Here is a 22,052-nt window from a genome sequence, read left to right as displayed (position 1 = left end):
CAGACTTGGCTGATACACATAGCTGGCCCTCCAGGCCTCAGTTTCCCCTTCACTGGCCTCCAGTGCTCCCTCTGTGAGGCAGGCACAGCTCACCTGCCAGCGGCTTCGGGCCAGGAGGAACTTGAGCTGCTTGGTGTTGATGAAGTGGGCCTCCTCTGCAGGCACTGAATTCTGAGGACAGGAGGGGAAGCCACATTGCAGGAGACCCTGGTGCCCTGGTGGGGCCCCTTCCAGGATGGAGGTCCAACTGGGCAGAGTGGCCAGGCCAGCCCCCAGCCCAGAGATCCCATGGGTCCCATCCCCTCAGCTCTTGCCGGGTCCAGGATACCACAGCCCTCACTCCACATGCTTGGTGGGGCAGGTCAAGGGTCATGGGTCAGAGGTGATGGCACCTCCCTGTCCCTGATCTACTGCTGGGGGGTCAGGGGGTAAGCGGGGCACTGAAACGCTGTTCCAATCTGAGGGTCCCAGGACCCCTGGCCAATCCACAGGGACAAACATCCTCTGAGCCCCTATTCTGTGCTAATGAGGCCTGTGGCCCAGGCAGGCCCCTGCCCCTCTTGGCCTCAGTTTCCCTCCCTGCAGAGCACGGGGTGGAGCCCAAGCTGGGCCTACTCACCAGGAACCAGGGGTGGGCAAGGCACTGAGAGGCACTGGGCCGGGCCCTAGGGGGAGAGGAAGGCCCGAGTCAGGCCAGGCAGTCAGCTGGCTCCAGGACAGGGCTGACTGGACCCTGGGCAGGGGAAGGACAGGTGTGCGCTTACTCTGGGGCCCTCTGCAGTGTGGCCTTGATGAAGTCCTTGGCATCCTCGCTGAGGTGAGCAGCCATGGGGTGGCTCCAAGACACCCGCCCCTCCAGAACATTCAGGAGGGTGGCACGGTCACTCTCGCCCGCAAACGGGGATGAGCAGGTCAGGCTGAAAGCAGGGAAGGTCCGGCCCTCACACAAGACCCTGGCTGGGAGTGGGCTCTGAGAACCATTCCCATCTCGCCCTGAGAGTCCCAGCAAGTATCTCAGACTTGCCCACAGAGACCCAGGCTCAGCTTACAGCAAGGATTCAGGCTAAGCCTGGAGTGGGTATCTGGGCTCAGGCTGGGGTGAGGATTCAGCCTCAGGCTCAGATAGGGACCACAGGTCAGTACTGGGCAGGCATCCAGCCTTAGCCTGAGGTGGGGATGCAGGCTCAGGCTGGGACAGGGACCCAGGATTATCTGGGCTTAGGCTGGGATAGGGATCAAGGGTCAGCCTGGGGTGGGCACCCAGCCTTAGCCCGAGATGGGGATCCAGGATCAGTCTATACCACCAGAATCCTGAGGGCAGCAGTGCATGTTATGAGCAGCCTCTGGACAAACCCCCCAGACCCTGCAGGGAAACAGCTCAGCTCTCTGCCTCATGACTGGCACAGCTCCTCTGACGATGGGGTGTTTGTGAGAGGTGTTGGCAAGAACTGCTTATCAGGGTTGGCTGACTGCCTGTTCCCAAGATAGCTGTCCCCTGGGTCTTGGGTCTGTGTCTGGGGAGCAGCTAGCAGTGTGCGTGGCCTCCATGGGCCTGTAGAGGAGGGGTCTCAAGTCGGCTTTGGAGGAGGCAGCTGGCCGGGCCCACCTCTGCTCACCTGAGGTAGGAGATCACCCCCATGGCCCTGCAGAAACAAAACCACACTGTGAGATGCCCGGGCCTGGCCTGCAGGTGAGGGGTGTATGTGCATGGGGGAACAGGGGAGCCCAGTGCTGGAGGAAGGGACAGAGGTTCAAACAGGACCCCTGGTCACTGCTGCTCATGACCCCCAGAGGCACAGGAGAGGGTGGGCTGAGCCACCAAGGGACTCAGTGTCCTAAGGGCATTGTAGCCCTGCTGGCCTGGCCCACCCACTCACCAGATGTCCGAGGCCTGGCTCACAGGGGTCTGCTGGACGATCTCAGGGGAGACAAACTCAGGGGAGCCATACATGCTATACTGCGGCTCTGCTGGGGTGATTTTTTGAGCGAAACCAAAGTCACAGATTTTAATGTCTTCCCGGGCAGGATGCACCATCAGGATGTTGGGGGGCTGTTAGGTAGAGTTGGGGTGTCAATAAGGGCCATGCCCTAAGGCAGGTGACTCCCAGGGCTGCCAGGTCTGGGGGGAGGGGGACACTCGGGGGTCCATGAGGCTGGTGTGGGGCAATGGGGAGCCCAGGGGCAGGTTTTAGCACCAGAGGGGACGGCCTCCCCTCCATCAGGGCCGCACCCCGCCTGAAGGGGCTGCCAGGAGGTAGTGGGCTCCCTGTCCCTGGAGGCAAGCGTGCTCAGATGGGCTGGGCTGGGGCCCTCCCACCCTGCAGGCCCCTGATTCCCACCCACCCCCACTGCAGGTTCTGAGAGTGCAGCGGGGGCAAGCACCTTTATGTCCAGGTGGAGGATGCCATGGCTGTGCAGGTAATGCAGCCCCTCCACAAGCTGCTGGATGTAAACTTTGACCTGTGGCAAAGGCCAGAGCACAGGTGAGAGCCCCGCTTCAGCCTCCCCTTTCCACTTCACACCCAGCCTGCTCCCATAGGCAGCAACCGCCTCCTCCCGACTTTGGCACCTGGGACAGGCTCCACAGGGCAGGTGACATGCAAAGCCCTCCTGGACTCTGTGTGCCCAAAGGCCAGGGTGTTCCCCGAAGGTAAGGAGGGTTTGGGTGGACTCTTGGCTCTTGGTGTGAAGAAATAGCCTGGGCACAGCAGGGTGGAGCAGGCAGGGCTGGCCAGGCGTGGTCTGGGCAGGGGACGGGTGAGACTGGGGCACGGGACAGCTTTGAGATGAATGGCTGTGATGTCCCTGCAGATGCTAGGGAGCCACAGGAGGTCTCTGAGCTGGGGAGGGCTGTGTCTGGGGCTGTGTCTGTGGGGAAGAGCAAGAAGCAGATGCGGTCACCTCAGCCTCGGTCACCACACTTTTCTTGAACAGGCGGTCCAGCAGCTCCTCTGATGAGCACCTGGGCTCCCATCAAGGAAAAGCAGTTCTGGGGGTCTGAACTGTAGGTGCATCTGATCCAGAGGTGTGGGCTGATGCTCAGGGTTGGGGAGGGTGAGACAGGGACCCCTGTGCACCCCAGATGGCACCAAGCCTGGAGGAGAAGGGCTGTAGGCAGACACAGGGGTTGAGGCCTCTGGGCGGCAGCAGTGGGAGTGGGGGCATCCTGTCCCCTCCTCGAGAAAAGGATACCAATGTAGGGGCGGGTGGGGCTGGGGCCAGCTGAGAGGTTTTCGAGCACATGAGACCCCCCTAGAGACCCTCAGAAAGGGCCCAGTGAGTGGTGAGGTCAGACCCAGAGTGGACTGGGCAGGTAGCTCCTCTGCTGTCTCCAAGAGGCCGTCTGCAGAGCAGGAGCCCCTGTACATCCCCGTCGAGGACATCTTGGAGCCTCGGGACCAGCCAGGCCTTCAACACTGCCGGGTGACCCCAGTCAGTGCCCCATGGAGTAAAAGCACCCTGCCCAAACCACTGACCTACACCATCGTGAGCTGCAAGAACAGGCGCCGTTTGTTATGTGACATTGCTAACAAGAATGCAGGGAAGCTGAGCAGACAGCTGTCACCACGACCAGCCAGGCCGGGGATCCCATGCATGTGGCTCCTCCCAGCCCCTCCTTGAACCCTCCTTGGGCGCTGAGGGCAGGATACAACTCCAAGACGAGGATAAGAGTCTTCCGGGTCTCAAAGTGGTCCAGCAGCCCGGTGACCAGAGGGTGGCTCAGTGTGGTCAGGACGTCTCGCTCCCGGTATGCCTCAGTCCGAGTTTTGCTCCGCAGGGGAATGAACTTGGCAGCACATGAGATCTTATTTCCTTTGTGCTGTACTCTTTTCACGAAGCCAAACACACCCCTAGGAAGGAGAGAAGGAAGGAGGGGAGCCCCCCATGGACATGCCATCCCAGGGGGTCCTGGGGCATTCTGGGGAGGTCCCGGGAAAAGGAGGCTGGAGCAATACCTTCCAATCTCCTCCTTGACCTCGTAGAAGGAGTGTAGCTTCCTCCGGTAGCTTTGCTTTTCCAAGTCTGGCTCACTGTCCCCTACAGTCAAAGAGCAGGAAGCAGTCAGTATTGGCAAAGGTGACGTCTCCAGTCCCTATTGTCCCCCAACACTATAGTGTTGGCAGGGACTGCTCACTGGGCCCAAGCCTGAGACCCCACCTGCTTGGGTGCCACCCACAGGGACAGAGAACACCACATGGAGCTGAGACCTGTACCCGGCCAGCCCAACTGCAGAGCCCAGGGCTCAGGAGGGGTTGCCAACTCACCCCCTTGGACCAGCAGCTCCGCCTTGCAGAGCACCTGGCCGCCAGCATTGTGGGCCAGGCAGGTGTACACACCAGCGTCGTGCTGGGCCACGTCCTTCAGCACCAGGGAGTATGTGGTCCCGTCCTGCTGCTGGCTGAGCTGGGCACTGTCCACGAGCTGGACATTGTCCTGGAGGCACCAAACAGGTGGGGCCACCATCAGCCCACCCTGGGGGACCCTGACACCCATGGGCCAGCTCACCCTTCACTGAGCCATGCTTCTAACACAGGCTGTATGTCCAGCTCTGTGTCCAGCCTGGAGGGGATGTGGGGGATTGCACGAGGGAGACTGCAGGATGGGGATTCTGTGAGGAGGACTGCACGGTGGGGACTGCGTGACGGGGATTCCGTGAGGAGCACTGCACGGTGGGGACTGCCTGAGGAGGACTGCGTGACGGGGATTCCGTGAGGAGGACTGCACGGTGGGGACTGCCTGAGGAGGACTGTGTGACGGGGATTCCGTGAGGAGGACTGCACGGTGGGGACTGCCTGAGGAGGACTGCGTGACGGGGATTCCGTGAGGAGCACTGCACGGTGGGGACTGCCTGAGGAGGACTGCGGGACGGGGATTCCGTGAGGAGGACTGCACGGTGGGGACTGCCTGAGGAGGACTGCGTGACGGGGATTCCGTGAGGAGGACTGTCCCTGGAGGCAAGCGTGCTCAGATGGACTGCCTCAGGAGGACTGCAGGGTGGGGACTGCACAAGAGAAAGTGCACGGTGGGGACTTCCCAGCAGAGATTTCACAGCCCCCTCCCCCCCCCCCCCGCAGGTCCCTCTACTGGCTCCAGCAGGACATCGCCCCCACCCCTCCCCGCCCCACCTGGACCTGCTCCTACCTTGTACCAGGTCACCGTGGGCTGCGGGTTGCCCTCAATGACAGCCTCAAACTGTGCTGTGCCACCTGTCTGTACCTGCACATCCTCAATGGTGACCTGCATAGATGGGGGTCCTGGGGGAAGTGGGGAGAAAACCTGTGGGGAGAGGGTCCCCAAGCTGCACGGCCCTCCCCATGTGGGAGGCCCCGGGATACTCTCCAGAGCAACAGGGTCCACCTCCCTCCCAAGCGATGGTGTCCCACCCCTGACCACCCAGGCCTCTGACAGTCAGGAAGTGCTTCCTTCCATCTAAACACTGCCTCTCTACTGTGACCTCAGTCGGTCAAGTGGTCAGGACGACAGTCAGGCTAGGCAGGCAGAACTTGCCAACCTGAGTTGTCACTCTCAGGGACAGAGTGCCATGAACACTTAGTTTGCCTGAAAAAGGGCTGGGGGGCCCAGGCTGAGTCAGGGCTAGGACACACTGGGCAGCCTCAGCAGGCCCCTCCATGCAAATGTCCCCCATCTCTGGGCATGGTGACATCAGGTGCACATGCCTAACCCAGCTGGGTCCAGTCTCCATACTTGCGGTGCCCACGTTGATGGCCTGGTACACGTAGGTCCTTTGTGTGGTCTCCGTAACCACTTGGCTGTGTATGTCCCAGAGCAGCTCCCCTGCACCTGCCCTTGGCCAGGACGCGCTCTCCATCCTGGGGTCATGAAGCCAGGTGAGCCTCTGACCAGTGGAGGCCACTGGAGTCCTGGCCCCTGCACTCCCTGGGCAGCCAAGCCTCATGATGAGATGGGGAGCCCCCAGCCTCGCCCTCACTTGGGGGGACTGCAGCAAAGACTCTTTGGGACAGGATGTACAAACAAGGTGCCCCAGTCCTTTGTGAGGTGGGAGTGCCCCACACCTAGAGGGTGATCTGTCCTCTCCTGCCCTGCCCTGCCTTCAGGGTTGGGGTGGGGTCTGGCAAAGAGTGTGTTCGGGGGGGCGAGACCACCCCCAACTCATGTCCATATGGCCTGCCCAACCCCAGGATGTCCCCATCGCATGACCTGGCCAGCCAAGGGATGTGGTTACCGAATGGGCACAGTCCGTTCCTGGACCCCGGCACCAGCCGCTGTCTCCTGCTCCAGGCCTTCATGGGGAATGGGCTGCGGAACCTTTGGGGGCTCAGCTGGCAGAAGACAAGGGACCCAGTGAGATGGAGCCAGGATCGGGGCTGCACGCGAGGATGGGTCCCCCGCATCTCCAGGCTGGGACAGGTGGGAGCACTGGCAGAGCAGTGGGCTCCAGCCCACAGCTTGTGTCTGTGCACATCAGCTGCCCTGCAGAGCCCAGATGCCAGGGCACCCTCCTGGGGCCATCAGCACCCCCAGCTGGGCTGACATCAGTATGCAGCAGCCTCTGCCCTCCAGGACATGCCCTGCATGGCCTCGGGAAGCCTCCAGACCATGCTGAGCAGGTGGCTCTATCTCAGCACCATGAGTGCTGTGGGAATTCCACAGTTCTCTTAGGGCATGAGCAATGTGCGGGCAGGACCCAGAAGGCCAAGGCACCCTCCATTGTGGCTTCTCAGAGGCCAGAATGTGGGGCCCGTCCATGGACAGGTAAGCCCCTTGATGCCCCTCCAACCAGTGTCTGAGGACAGGACAGACGCTGCAGCAGTATGGTTAGAAAAGGACTTTGGGCAATGCAAGCTGTGGCACAGGCAGGGCACAGGTGGGGCAGGCAGATGCTGGAGTCAAAAGTGGGGTGAGCAAATGGGAAATGGTGCCTGGGGTGGGGTGGGAGACTAGGCTGGTGCCAGCAGATGTGTGCTCCCTCTGTAGTGGCATCAGGCAGGACAAATAAGCCCAGGTTTGTGATCGTGGCTGTGATCCACCAGGGACTGGCCAAGTGACATGTGGGGCAGGCTTGTCTGCTTAGCTGGCGTGTCCCCATAGGGTGCACCCTGTGGATGGGACCCTATCCACAGGGGCGAGAGTGAAAGCAAAGGGCCAGGGCTGGTCCTTGCCCGCCTCTGCTCATCTGTTGTTCTCTCCTGTGGACACAGGCTTTGGTCACTGTGGGTGGTAATTACAGAGGAGACAAGAACAGAAAGCTGCCATTCCCTAGGGCCTGAGTGGGGCACCGTGTCCCTTCCCCTGGGCCAGGCCCTGTGCTCAGCCATCCCTGTGACAGGGACATTGGGGCAAATGTGTGCAAATGCAGGGCCTAGAGGGACACTCCTTGGCCCCGTGTGGTCCCAGGGCACCTGAACTGGGTGGAGGGAGGAGCCTGTTTGTCCAGGCCTGCTGGGCATCTGTGCACGTGGGGTAAGGGGAGCAGAGCTGAGGAGCCAGCCCTCTCGTCCTGCAGGAGTAGGGGGCCCACCCACCCCTGACCCCCTTGCACCCTGACCCCAGGGGGAGGCCAAGGCAGCGGCGTGGGGAGCATGGAGTCTGCAGCATGCCCACCTGCCTGTCGCCTAGACTGCCTGAAATGCTGGCCCAAGCCAAGGATGGGCACCAGGGCTGACCCCTTGGGTCAGAGAGCCAAGGTTAGGGTCAGCATGGTGGGGTTTCTGGGGTCAAGAAGAGCTTTGCGGTCAGCCCCACACTGGGCCTCACCAGGTGCGTCCAAGACTCTGGCGCCTGGGCGCTGGTGGCCAGCCTCCTGGAGTGTGGGTGCCCCTCCAGGGCTGAGGCTGGCGAGATCCTGTGCAAAGAAGCCTGGGGCCTCAGGGCTCAGCAGTCTCCCCAGGACAGATGTGACCTCCTGGTCCACTCGATCCAGGGCGGGGTGGACAGTGTCCTCCACGGTGGCCAGGGATGGAGTGGCATCTGTGGAAGAGGCAAGTTAGCCCACAGCAGGTGAGGCCCAGGGGTCTGTCATGGTCTGTACCCAGGCAGGGGGCTCAGGGGCCTGTCCCAGTCCTCAGAGGCTGCCCAGGTGAGAAGACCCTGGGCTGTCCCCTGCCACCTGCTCCTCAGCTCAGGAGACTGCCTGGAGGTGGAGTTCTATGATATTGAAGGGAGGCCTGGAGACCAATGCTGGGAGTGGCTGCTTCCTCTGCCCAGAATCTCAGGGAGCTTAGGGCCTGTCTACCCCCAGGTGACTTCAGGAGAGCACTGCCTCCTCCAGAGAACTTCCAGGACTGGATACCCACCTCCTGTCCTCAGTCTGCCAATGCCAACCCCACCCTTCATCCCAGGGCTAGCCACTTCTTGAAACTGACACAGAACCCCAAGGCGCAGGCTTACTCAGCCCAAAACCTGGGGACAGCCTGGTGTTAAGTCAAGGGCTGGGGGAAACTCGGGGATGGGTGTCCAGGTGGCCACAGCTGGGGCCCCTTCCTGAAGACAAGCCCCAGCTCCCAGGGCAGCTATGTGCCCTGTGCCCCACCTGATCAGCAGCCTTCTCCCCTCTGCTAATGGTCCAAATCCCCCTCCCCACCACCTGCAGCCTAGTTCAGGCCATGGCACCCCTAACCTGGCCCATGCCCCTTCTCCGCAGAAGAACCCCAAAGGACCTTTGCCCTCACCCGTTGCAGTCTCCTCAACCCACCTGCCAGCCCCCAGTGTGACCCCACACCTTTGCCACAGGAGTGCCAACCACCCCTGTCCCCAGAAGGTACCTCTGCCCAGAGCCCTCTCCTGCCCCGCTGGTGTCAAGCCCCCCTGAAGAGGTACTTCTGCTGCACCCCCACACCCCCAGGCTGGAGAGGCAACCCCTGGCTTCCCTCTACAGGGTGAGGGAACCCATCCTCCCCTTTCCCAGTCTGATGAGGTCCATGCCCCTCTACCCAAACCCCTGCGAGCTGGCCTTGGGGCTGGAGGTCAGAGAGGAGGCTGGTGCTGTCCCCATGACAGGTCCTGAAATCATCCTATATCATCCCTGCCAGGGACAATGGGGTGGACCCCTAGACCCCAAGAGCCCAGGCCCCACAAGGGTCGCCATGTTGCCCCCCCAACCCACATCGGTCCTGATGATAGCCCCAGCTGTCCAGGGCTCAGGAAGACCTGCACAACCTCCAGCAGGCTGGGATTAACCATCACTGGTGTGCTGGTCACACCAAGTACCCCTGTGTATGAATAAGCTGGACCACCACGCTGCACATGCCCACCCAGGGACCCCAAGAAAGACACATCAAGGGGGATGCAACCCAGGGGACTTGAACAACCTGGAATGAGATCTCAGAATCAAGGTGGGTAGCTTGCAGGGGTCCCTGGACTGCCAGCCAAAAGCAAGAAACAGACAGGAGGTGCAGGGAGCTGGTTTATTGTGATTACTGAGGTCAACCGACAGGGGCTTCTTCCCACAAACAGACCCTATGTCCACCCAGCAGAGAAGGCCCAGGAGGGTCTGCAGAGCTGCGGGGGGGACCACTCAGGCCTTGGATGTGGCCTTGGGGAAGCCCCCCACTGAGGGTCTCAGGCCCCCAGCCTGCAGGAAAGGCAGGGCTGTGTGAGGCCTGGCAGCTGGGATGTGGATGGGGCTGGGGCCAGAGCCTGGCAGGACAGACAGGTCCCATATGGAAGTCCCCCTCTTCTGTCCAGAGCCTGGAGGCTCTTGCCAGCTCAGGAGAAAGCTGCCCAGAGCTGGGATCTTCGAGCCACTCCCAGCCAGGGCTCACTTGCAGCGGCGTCAGCATGTTCTGGTGCTGCAGAGGCTGCACAGTCCTCCTGGCTGAAGACAAAGTCCAGTGAGGTAGGAATGGCGCAGGGCAGGCTGGAGCCCCAAGTGGCAGAAGAGCAAGGGGCAGGGGTCCAAGCACATGTGCCCAAGGTAAGTTGAGGTGTCCCAGGGCCTGAGGCCGGTGCCAAGCAGGATCCATGGCCACAAGGCCATTCCTTCTCCCTGCTGTCCCTGTGCCATGATAGTGGCAGCATCAGGGGTGTCCTGGCCTTGCCAGTCCCATGGAGGTGTGCAGCCTCAGCCCTGAGAGGGGCCAGGAGCCTCATCCCCGTCTGGGCGGATGTGCAGGGTGACCGTCTCTCCCACCGTCCCAAAGCTGACTGTCTGGGTGGAGACCTCTGTTTTAAAGCTGCTCTGGCCACTGCCTGCAGATCGCTGGACATGGGTGCAGAAGGACTGTGTCCAGGGAGTCGTGCCCGCCGGCCCAACCTGGGCCTCCCGCATGAGGAAGGAGACACCCTCAGGGCCACGGACCTGGGGCCCCGCTGGAGGCGTCCCCCCAGGCCCAGGCCTGAAGAAGCTAAGTGGGCCTCGGGGACCTGGCGGGCGCCCCACGTTGAGCAGGACAGGCTGCCCCACAGTGGGCTCACTAATCTCTCTCTGGAGCACTGAGACCTCACAGGGTGGGTCGTCGGAGGTGCTGGGCACAGGGCTGCTGCAGCCAAAGGTCTCCCCTTTCTGGGGCACGTAATCTTCCAGGTCAGCCAGGGTCAGCATGTGGCCATTATGTGTGAGGATCTTGGGGTCACGGCCCTGAAGGTCGTCACCATCCTGGGGCTCCTCTGTCATGAAATCACCTCCTTCCCCACCCTCTCCTTCTCCTCCCTCCTCCACAGCAGCACTCTCCTCCTTGAGGGAGGCCCCAGCATCCTCCAACTCATGGGCGTCCATGCCAGAAGTGGCCCAGTCCACACCAACCCCAGCGTCCATGCGGAAAATGTGGGGCTCGCCGCTGCAGACCACACCCGTGCCCTGGGCCTGCGCCTCCTGTGCCAGCAGCGTGTTGTTCGAGTTGTTGGCGTTGGGGTCCTCAGTGGAGGTTCCACCAGGCAGCGTGAAGAGCAGCCCTGCTGGGCTGCCAGGCACTTCTCTGGCAGGAGACACACCCCTTGGGCTGGTCTTCTTCACCCGGACTTCAATGGTCTCCTCAACCTCCACCCACTTGGGCTGGGGCTCCACACCCCCAGGCAGGGTTGGAGAGTGGGCTTCAGCCTCTGTCACGTATAGCGTGGGCACAGTGGGCTTCCGGCCTGGCTGCACCTCGGGCCTGCGGGGCTGGCTGGTCCCTGACAGGAACAGCTCAGGGGCCAACAGGCGGGGCCTTGACGGGCTGGCAGAACGGCGGGAAGGTGAGCGGGATGGGGACTTGCTGGGGGATTGTCGTCGGCCACGGGAACTCTTCACCACAGTGGTTATGGTCTCCTCTCTGAGGGTGGGAGAGGCCCAAGAAGAGGTGGGCACAGAGACCTGCAGTCTCGACAAGTGCCCGCACCATCAGCACAAGACAGGGATGAGGTTAGTGCAGAAGTGAGCGTGCTGTGAGATTGCACAAAGAAACTCCTACACATGTGCTTGAGCCCTATCTGTAAAACCCCCAGACAAAGAACAAGAGACAAAGCACAAAGTCTCATATGGTGAACCCTAGGCTCCAATATGTGGATCTCAAAACAAGAGGAGAGGCACTTGGGGAGGCCCACACCCTGTCACACAGCAGGTGCCTCCATAAACCAGCTCAAGTTCCGATTGCAATGTCCCCTGTGCTGGTCTCCCCTCCTTGCCCATCCCATCAGCAGGCTTTGTGCTTTGTATCATGGGGTGAGTGCCTGAGCAAGCTCTGAGATCAGTGCTGCATGCCTCAAAAATCCTCAGTTAGGGACAGGCTGGACAGCAGATGCCACAGGCACATGTGGAGGGGTGAGCTCAGGCCAGGAGGGGTGAGGTAAAGAAGGGTTGTCAGTGCCCTGACCAGCAACCTGTGCTCCCAGCCTCTGGGTCTGGGGGTGTGAGGCCCAGTGGGGCCTGAGGCAGCTCTGGGAAGGCTAACAGGGGAAGCCTGAGCCAGACACCTGGCTCTGAGCTTGGCTCGGCCGTCACGGGCCATGTGTCTTCAGATAAGCCCCCTCCCCTGCCTGGTCCCCATCTCCTAAAATGGGAGTGGGGAGGAAGAAAGAAGGCAGAAGTCACGGCTGGTTGCCCATGGGTGTGCAATGGTATTGGCCAGGGACTTTGCACACTCTCTTGTCTGACTCTGCAATGAGCCTGGGGGTGAGTCTGGCCCCCTTTATAAGTGTGGACAGAGAGGGTGAAAAAAGCTTCAAATTTGCCTGGGACAAGAGACAGAAGCATACCAGTTAGCCCAGGTCTTCCTCCTTGGGCACCCAGTGTCCCCAACCTTGCAGGGTGCTGAGAGTAAAATGAACAACAGGCAGGGGGCAAGAATATGTTAAGTAAAATACAACCTCCACTGTTGTAGGCCCTGCCACCTGCATCTCCCACAGGCTCAGGCAGAGGGGCCTGCTGTGCATATGGTGACAGCTGGGGGCCATTGTCAGCTGCCTGCTGTGACTAAGACCTTGTCTCTTATTCAGCTGTCTTCTAACTCAGAAGCAGCTGCTCCCAGGGATGGGCCCAGAGTCATCTCTCAGGGTATGCAGAAATTACAGGTCCTTCCTCCTCCAGCCCTCGCCTCCTAAGGAGGGAATGTTATACTCCACTTCACTGATGGGAAAGCTGAGGCTCAGAGACATGGCCTGCTCAGAGCCATAGGCCTGCCTTCCTGCCTCACATCCAGGCTCAGGGACACTAGACTTGTCACTGAATCAGAGCCTGACCAAACATCAGGGAACATGGGACAGGCCACATCTTCTGACCTCATGCTACCCAATCTTCTGATGTTGAATGAGTGGAGTGGAGATGGGCAGCTGGACGACTTCTCCTAAATGTTCCCCTACTGCAGAGCTCACTGCTGCCCCACAAGGGCACATGGCATCCTGCACTGAGGCCAAAAGCACAGCATGTGGGATCACCAGGTGGTGGTGTCTCTCTCCAAGCCCTGTGTCCTTCTGTGGTCCCCTCGCCCTGGATCTCCAGTTCTTATCCCTGTGTGGTTCACTTTTAGGGACAATTCTGTTCCTATTCCTCAGTCTGAGGGTGTACATTCCTCTTTGCAGGGTAAGGGTTGCCTCCTCCTTAAGCCTGGTACAGACTGGACTTCAGGATGCCTCATGAATCACCCAGTCCACCCTCCCCTAGGACTGAGTTACCTGTGAAGCTTTCCCAATGAGGCTTCCTGGCCCCATCTCTGCTTCTCACTTTTCTCATCCATAAAATGTGGATAGCAGTAATGCTCCCCTCTGGATAAAATGTAGAATTAATCTGTGTAAAGCTCTGACATGGTTGCATACCTGCAGAGGGGATGCTCACCACCTCAGGCAGCCCTGTCTATTGTGGGGTGGCTTTGGGGGAGGAGGAAGAAAGTCAAGGAAGGGCTAACCGAAGATCTCACCAAATGTCTGATGATGGGATTCTCCAGGAACATGGCCCCTTTGGGAGGTTGTAGACCAATGGGGAACTAAAAGGTTTCCCATCCTGGAGCTTCTCAGTCACCTGGCCTTAGGAAACCATAGTCTTTCCTGCCTCTTGGCTTTTGCAAGCTCTTCCACCACCTCAATCTGCACACACTTCCTATTTGAAGTCCTCACAGATTATCCAAATCAAAATCAATCCTATGTTCTGTGGGTTCACCCAGCTCTGACCCTTTTGTATTAGTTCATCATTAAAATGTGTGGCTTTTCTTTAGCCTTGAAGGAACTGAAGGATGAAGAAAGGGGCATTGGGTGTGGCACTGGGGAAATGGGATCTAGCCAGCTTCCAATCATGACCTACCCCAAGCTAGCCTCCTCTCTTCCCTGAACTTCAGTTTTCTCATTTTCCAAACGTGAATATTGGATTTGGAGACACTCTAAGAGCCCTAGGACTGTGCTGTCCACTATGGCTGCAATGTTGTAATTAAATTCAAATTAATACAAATTATAATTCAGTTCTTCAGTTGCACTAGACACATTCCACATGCTCAACAGACACGTGGCTAGTGGCTGAAGTGGGCAATGTAGATGTAGAATATTTCCATCATCACAGAAAGTTCTGTTGGACAACACTGACCCATCTACTAGGGTCCTAAGGGGTAGAATTCTGTCTCTAGCCCCTGCTGAGGGAAGCAGCTCTCAGTCCCACCCTAATTGGTGTGATGTGTAGTCCAAACCCTGGGTGAACCACTGTGAAGTGTGCAGGATAGGTCTACCCTGCTGAGGCAGTGGGGCCATGGAGAGGGTACTGAGACCCTGAAAGAGAGAGCTGTGAAGTATGGAAATAGCCAAAGTTCCAGGGAAGGTGGCTACACAGGGTATCTGCAAGTATTTGCAATCTGCTGGAAATCTGCAGGATGGGCAAGGGCTATGTGGGCAGGCAGTCAGGCAAGCAGGTGGCCAGGCCACACAGGCAAGGTCCAGGCAGGTTAGTGGCATGCAGAGGGCACTGCAGTCAGAAGGAAGGTTAGGAACACGCCTGCACTTACATGATGACGGTTTTCTTGGGGACTTTAGTCTCCTGCTCAGTGACTACAAAGAAAACAGTCAGAATAGCGAGGGTTACAAACCAGCCAGAGCTTGGGAGCTGATCTGAGTAGCATGACAGTGTAGTAACCTGCTCAGCTTAGGAGCACTGAGTCCACGCTCTGCTTGGCCATGTACTCCTGGGAAGGCCATCTCAGCTTGGAGCCCCAATTCCATCATCTTTTAAATGGAGGTGGCAATGCCTGCTTTGAATAGCTGGGGTATGAGGAGGTATGACAAAACTACATCCCACATGAAGGTAGGACCCATTGTTCATCTTGAGGGTCTTACAGGAGATGTAGGGAGTGAGGTCTCTGTCTATGCTGCCTGCACAGGAATCTCAGTTTCTCCTTCAAACCATGTGCCCAGGGAGCCCTGTGAATTTGTCAGGCCTCTGAACCCACTTCTCAGATGCAGAAAATGAAACACACCTAGAGAGGAAGAAGAAATGGCCTGTAGCTGCAGTGAGCCAGCAGCCACATTAAGACTGGGATGCCTAATGTCTGTTTTACAAAAAATCCTAAAGACCAAAAGGTGTCTCTCAAAGAGAGAAGAACTCCATAGTCTGGAAAGGGGCACACTTGGGCTCCTGTGGCATAGGTCACAGAAGCCCTACCAAGAGCCCCAGAGGATGCTTGGGCAGGGTCGTGAGCTCCGCATGAGCAGGGAAACCTAAGTCTCCCAACAGGTGTACCCCCAGTCCACAAACTCAATGGTCTCTCTTGGTTTTCCTGGCTGCCTCCCTCCCCAGAGCCTGCTTGGTGGGGCCTGTTGTTTCCATCTTGCAGATGGGGAACCTGAATTCCATGAGAGGTGGGATGGGACTCATCTGAGATCAGGCAGCACCTACTCCCAACCACCTTGAGGCCTCTTCCCCTGCAGCTTCCAGGCAAGGCCAGTCTGGGCACAAAGATGCCTCTTCCCAGCCTTGGCCAGTTGGACAGTGGGCAGTCCACATGCTACCAGTACTCCCATATCTCAACGGCTCCTCTCTCCACCCTGCAGGGAAAATTGAGGAGGAGGCCCAGAAAAGTCAACTGGCATGGCCTGGGACACACAGCCCCAAGGTGTCTGGTCTGAGGGATTTTCTGCTTTGTTACACTCCCACATAGGGAAAGGCTTTCCTTTAGATGATTGAGAATATTTTAAACATGTCTCAGATGAGGTGCAAATACAGTAAGTGTCCTAGCTGTGTCTGTATGTGCATTTGGGGGCCACGTTTACTACGCATTTGCGTACACATGTGTGTATGTGCATGCATACATATATATGACTGTGCACATGCATGTGCAGGTGTGTGCAAGCATGCACACATGCATGTGCACAGAGACACATGCATGCATGTACATGTGTGCATGCATTTGTGCAGGCTGTCCCCTGGAGGCAGGACAGCCCACAGAGAGAGAATTGGATCCAGCCAAAGACCTCTGTGTGTTTCAACTAAATTGGGCCCAGATAGAGTCAGCATGTTCACTGCCTGCAGGCCAGGCCCTGTGCACAAAGCAGCAGGAAAACCCAGATCTCCTTCCCTCATCCTCCCTGATGAGGGTCCCTCTGGCTGCTCTCAGAGGTGGTGGCCAGGGCACCTCTGGGCTGCTACACTCCTGGCACCTGTCTTCATAGACCTAAACTGCCCCCTGACCAGCTCTGGGCCCAAGTGAGTATGTGCAACTACAAAAGGGGAGCAGGTGTGCGAAGCAGGGCCCCAGGCATGGCGCAATCACAAGCAAGGGGGCCACACCCACCAGGGCCTGCTCTGGCTGCGGAGCCACCAAGTTAAAGATGAAGCAGCAGAATAGGAGTTAGGAAGCGGGGAGGTATCGGGCTCCAACTCCAGTGTCTTCGAGGTTCAGCCTTCTTGCCTCGCTGAGGGCAACACCATGTCCAGCACCAGTGGGCCCCAAAGGCCTGCTCTCCCACACTGCCACCCCCTTCTCCATACCCAGAAAGAACCCCGTCATGACAACCAAATGAATGACTGTAAAGGATGCTCTCGTCACCAACAAGAGGGAGTTCTGCATGTCCCCACTGGGCACTTCCCCAATGGTGAGACAGGAGATTGTGCAGGAAGTGGAGGTACCCATGGCAGCAGAAGCACATCTCTGTGGTGCTGTGGCCACCCCAGCTGTGGGGCTAGCAGATATCCCAGGACCCCAGGGACACTCACAGTGGAAAGGGCCCAGCCAGTGCCTGGAGCCTTCTGGGGGCTGAGAAGCAAGGACCCCTGCCCAGCGAGGAAAGGGTCTCCAAGAGGGTCATGGAAGGTATCAAAGGACCCAGATGGCCCAATTCTGTAAGGGTCTAGACAGACGACCAACCTCCAGACATCAGGCCCTGGGAGGAACTGGTTTTGGTAGCACTAAGGAAGCCTCCTTTTAGGATTTGGGAGGACATGTATTCCAACCCATCCCATAAGGGGAGCTGCAGCTCCACCAGGTGTTGGTCCAGCCTTGGCTTGCATGTCCCCAGGGACAGGAGATTTACCACCTGTCCATGGAGCCCCTCCCAGCTTCTACTGGGAAGCCCAGCACAGGCACCAGTTGCCTTCCTCCAATCCCAGCTGTTTCTGCCCCAGCCTGGCCAAGCCAGCTGGACCCTCAAGGAATGAAGTGTTGTGCCCCACTTCACCTTCTGTCCCTGGTAAGGCTTATGCTGCAGCCCAGCCCCTGCCTACAACCCAGGAGCAGCCCCAGGCCAGGAAGGCTGAGCCACAGTGTTCTGGCCTCTCTGTGACCAGCTGCACTGTGCGTGGACAGGCCAGGCCCCTGACACACACCCCCTTACATGGCGTGGACCCCTCTTCCTCATACACATCCCTTTGACAATTCCTGCCACCACCTGCATGAGGTCTCTCTCCTGGCTGGGCTGCCCCAGGGCTGGGCCTGGCTTTTCTGCAAGCTCGCTACTTCCCCACGGATGGTGAGCAGCACTTAGGGACCACCCACCCACCCAGGGTTGCCTCTCCAGCCTTCACCCGGGCTCTGGGGTCATGACTTGCCCTCGGATGGCCCAGCCGGTGCTGCATCCATTCACAGGCTGAGATCAGCACTCAGCCCATGGCTTCTCCTCTGCATCTTCCTGTCACCCAGCCACAGCCCTCCCTGCCCTGAGATGCCACCCAGGCCCCTCCTCCAGGAAGCTGGCCCTGATTGGAAGGGGTAATGGCTTCAGTCCCACCTGACTCTGCCCAGGCCTGTGAGGAGGTTCCAGGCATGAGCCACTGAGGTGGCATAGGCAGAACAGCAGGACCTACCTTCCACAGCAGCCATGAGCTGCTCCCCGTGGTGCTGGTCCCGGGCCTGCAACGCAGGGCTCTGTACGTACAACTCTGCACCGCCACGCGTGGAGCCCAGCCGGTTCACCAACTGCAAAACGATGGCAGAGGTCCGCTTATAGCCCGAGGCTCCCCAGAGAGGCTCAGCACAGCCGTGGCCTCCCTACAGGAACCCACACTCCCCTACGGCCTCCTGCAGCCAAGGGCATGCTTTCTCTGCTCTGTCCAGTGTGGCGGCCACTAGCCATATGGGGCTCTAAGAGCTTGAAATTGGGCTGTGAAGCCCAGAAACCTAATCCTTAGCTGGATTTAATTTTCCCGATTTCAATTTAAGTTTATATCACCACATGTGGCCCGTAGCAACCATATCCAACAGCTTATTTCCAGAGATAACACGGGTCCACTTACTTCCCCAGGGCTGAAATGAAGAACAGGCTCCCCCAGGCTCATGGCAGTGGCCACACAGAGGAGCCCCAGGAAGAGCTGGACACATGCCAGAGCCTGGGACTCCTGGGGCACCCACAGTCAAACACACCTACTTTGTGTCCCTGTGGGGCTGGGCGGACCTTGGAAGAGCAGAGGACTAAGACTAGGTCCCATCCTCGGGAGTCCCCAGCCCTGGACCTGTGGCCACAGTGCACAGGGACAGAGGGAGCCGTATGTCTGTAGGGCTGGGAACTTTCCACAAGCAGAAGGCACCTGTGTGGTACCAGGCAACGCTAGGGAACTAACACTGCATCTTTGCATAAATAGGTAAAATGTATGAGGACAGCAACAGGCCTCCCCAAAAGGCAAAAACCAAGTGGTACCCTTGAAATGGCGGGGACAATGGCAAGGCACACCAGGAACAGGGGGCCAGTTTGATGTGGCAGGAGCTGAGAAGCCTTGTGGCAGAAGAGGAGACAGACAGAGCAGGGGGGAGGTATGGCAGGGGACAGCAGGGGACAGCAGCCTGGTGTCCTCCAGCCCCTCGCCATGGACAGTGGGCAAGAGTGGGCTGGTGTTCCTCGGTCCCTCATCATGGACTGTGGTGACTGATAGTGGGTAGGTGTCCCCCAGACCCTCATCATGGACACTGGGTACGTTGTTCCCTGGGCCCCCAGGCAGGTCTCCCCATCCCACATCGCCACATGCCTCACCTCACACTCGTAGTGTCCCAGGTCCTCCTTGCCGGCTGCCCGGATCACCAGCACCAGAATGCCACTGCGGGGCTCACTCAACATCCGGTACTTGCTGCCAGGGGTCAACAGGGCCCTGTCCTTGTACCACCTGGAACCAGCCCAAATGGCTCGTGAGGTGGGGCTTGGGCCACAGTGCTCTGCTGGTGGCATGAGGGCATCTAGATGGCACCCTGTGCTCAGGGCCACCCCTGGGCTCTGATTCCCACGCTGAGGACCTCACTGCCCTGCCCCCTGATGCTGGTGTCCTTAGAGCACCCACACTTCCAGGAGGCGAACTCCAGCCCGGCCGCATCCTTCTGGCTGCAGGTGGGCCCCACATCCGGAATGAGTTTTGGCCCCATTATGCTCATTTTTCCACCGAAGGACATAGTGGTTGTGTGCCCAGCCCACCTCTGACCTGGGGAGCATGCTGCCCACCCCTCGCTTTACAGACGGGAGCTGTGGCCTGGGACCTGACTTCCCCTCACAACCCCACTCTTCTGCCAGCCCAAGTCCCACCTGATCTGAGGGTATGGGGTGCCTTCCATGGTGCAGGTAAACTGGGCATCCTCTCCCTCCACAAAGGGCGTGGCCCGGACCTTGTTCACAAACCGTGGAGGGACTACAGTTGTGGGGTGGGAGAGACCAAGATAGACAGAGACAGAGAGACACAGAGACAGAGAGACGCAGACACAGAGGCACAGAGACAGAGAGATATGGATAGGAGAAACAGAGAGTAGACAGAGAGACATGGAGGGACACAGAGACAAGAGATCGAGGGAGAGAGATAGAAACACAGACACAGAGAGGCAGAGAGACAGAAAGACAGAGGCAGGAGGGACAGAAATGGAGAGACAGAGATAGAGAGACAGGAATAGGAGAGATAGTAGACAGAGGAAGAGATAGAAACACAGACAGAGAGACAAAGAGACACAGAGACAGACAAAGATAGGAGAGAGAGACAAAGAGGCACAGAGACAGAGACAGAGAGATAGAGACATTCAGAAGGACACAGAGAGAGACATAAAGAGAGACAGAGACACAGAGATACCATGATGAAGCCAAGTGTAGTGTCGTGACAGAAGCTGTCGGGTCCCCACCCTCACCAGTGCCCTCCCTGGCCCTTCCATGAGCCTCCAGACCACGGTCAGATGTCCGCACCACCCTCCCGCTGGCCTTGGCAGGGTCCACTGCCGGGGGTTTGGTTAGGGTGGCCCTGTACCTGGCCAGGCTTCCCAGGCTCACCTTGCACCAGGATCTTGCCCAGGGTGCTAGCATTGCCAGCAGCACTGGCTGCAAAGCACATGTACTGGCCGGAGTCTACTCCAGTCAGATTGTCCAAGATGAGGGCACAGGAGCCATCAGGGTCTTCAATGAGGATGTGGTGAGGGTCCACCTCCACTGGCTTCCCGTCTGCAAGGAGGGGTGAGGGGTATCATGGGGATGGGGACCCTCAGGCTGACTCCATCAGGGACAAGATGCTGGGCCTGGCCTGGGGTTGCAGTCACAAGACAGGGAAGAGGGTGACCAAGGGGCAACGCCAGGAGCACAAGGGCAGGCGTGGTCTCCCTTCTGGGTCCAGCTTGTCAAGACAACTTGGAGGGAGTGAGGCCCAGATGGTCCACCCCTTCTCTCTTTGTCCGTCCGCGTCTGTCTTTCTGTCTTTCTCTATCTCTGTCTCCATCTATCTCTGTTTCTATCTCTCTGTACGTCTCTGTCACTCTGTTTTTCTTTGTCTGTCTTTCCGTTTCTGTCTCCATCTCTCATTCCGTCTTTCTCTTTGTCTCTATCTCCTTCCGTCTGTCTCTATATCTATCTCTGTCTCTGTTTCTCTATCTCCATCTCTTTCTTTGTCTCTATCTTTACCTCTATCTCTCTTTTTCTGTCTTTGTCTGTCTGTCTGTCTCTACCTTTCTCTTTATCTCTATCTTTGTCTTTGTTTTCTGTCTCTATCTCTGTCTCTATCTGTCTCTACCTCTGTCTTTGTCTGTCTGTCTGTCTCTGTCTCCATCTTTCTCTGTCTCTGTATCTTTATTTTCCTCTTCCTCTTCCTCTGTCTCTGTCTCTCTGTGTGCAGCTCAGACAGTAGCTAGAGGCAGGGACCAGGTTGGGGAACCTGAACCATTCAGAGGACATCCGTGTGGGCANCCTTCTGGGTCCAGCTTGTCAAGACAACTTGGAGGGAGTGAGGCCCAGATGGTCCACCCCTCCTCTCTTTGTCCGTCTGCGTCTGTCTTTCTGTCTTTCTCTATCTCTGTCTCCATCTATCTCTGTTTCTATCTCTCTGTATGTCTCTGTCACTCTGTTTTTCTCTTTGTCTGTCTTTCCGTTTCTGTCTCCATCTCTCATTCCGTCTTTCTCTTTGTCTCTATCTCCTTCCGTCTGTCTCTATATCTATCTCTGTCTCTGTTTCTCTATCTCCATCTCTTTCTTTGTCTCTATCTTTACCTCTATCTCTCTTTTTCTGTCTTTGTCTGTCTGTCTTTGTCTGTCTGTCTCTACCTTTCTCTTTATCTCTATCTTTGTCTTTGTTTTCTGTCTCTATCTGTCTCTATCTGTCTCTACCTCTGTCTTTGTCTGTCTGTCTGTCTCTGTCTCCATCTTTCTCTGTCTCTTTATTTTCCTCTTCATCTTCCTCTGTCTCTGTCTCTCTGTGTGCAGCTCAGACACTAGCTAGAGGCAGGGACCAGGTTGGGGAACCTGAACCATTCAGAGGACATCCGTGTGGGCAGCCAGATCCTTGGTCACCCCCACCCATCTAACGATCCTGCAGCTGCCCTGGGGACCTCCAAGGCACTGTCCATACCCAGCTCACTGCCCTTTGGCCCTATCCTCCCCATTCCCTCCCCAGCCTCAAACCTGCAGCCCCTTCTCAAAATCACTGCCTAACACCCCCTCCTTTTCTCTCCTCCATACCTGGCCTCAGCATGCTGCCAGCCAGGCCCTGCAGCTCAGTGTGGTGGCCAGAAACTTTCCCTATCCACCCCAGCCCCGTGCCCTGGCCTGTCCTTAGGTCCTCCCTCATGCACCTCTCTTCCACTCGGCAGATATTGTGGCTTCCTGTGACATGAAAAGGCAAACATTGCACCCCTCCCATCTAAGGAGACCCTCCAGTGGGGCGAAGTGCCCGTCTCATCCCGTTCCATCCCATCCTGCAGGCAGACACTCTTGAGCTGCCACTTTCCCCAGCAGCACACCAACCC

General features: G+C 58.1%; 1 protein-coding gene across 1 annotated transcript in view; it reads right to left on the bottom strand.

The window, feature by feature from the left end:
• The window catches only part of LOC103599747 (obscurin-like), a 155,222-nt gene that overhangs the window by 10,502 nt on the left and 122,668 nt on the right, over positions 1-22,052 (bottom strand). Inside the window, 18 exon segments of the mRNA XM_008583906.1 lie at positions 94-171; positions 620-665; positions 765-917; positions 1,617-1,643; positions 1,878-2,050; positions 2,383-2,460; positions 2,902-2,962; positions 3,651-3,851; positions 3,957-4,038; positions 4,266-4,434; positions 5,143-5,255; positions 5,707-5,831; positions 6,206-6,302; positions 7,738-7,950; positions 17,669-17,780; positions 18,829-18,958; positions 19,369-19,471; positions 20,095-20,262. Coding sequence (XP_008582128.1) covers positions 94-171; positions 620-665; positions 765-917; positions 1,617-1,643; positions 1,878-2,050; positions 2,383-2,460; positions 2,902-2,962; positions 3,651-3,851; positions 3,957-4,038; positions 4,266-4,434; positions 5,143-5,255; positions 5,707-5,831; positions 6,206-6,302; positions 7,738-7,950; positions 17,669-17,780; positions 18,829-18,958; positions 19,369-19,471; positions 20,095-20,262 — 2,129 coding nt within the window.

The sequence above is a fragment of the Galeopterus variegatus genome, unplaced genomic scaffold (genome assembly GCF_000696425.1).
Source record: "Galeopterus variegatus unplaced genomic scaffold, G_variegatus-3.0.2 Scaffold3078, whole genome shotgun sequence".
NCBI lineage: Eukaryota > Metazoa > Chordata > Mammalia > Dermoptera > Cynocephalidae > Galeopterus > Galeopterus variegatus.
Note: the sequence above shows the minus strand (reverse complement) of the source record. Positions and strands in the feature narration are given on the sequence as shown.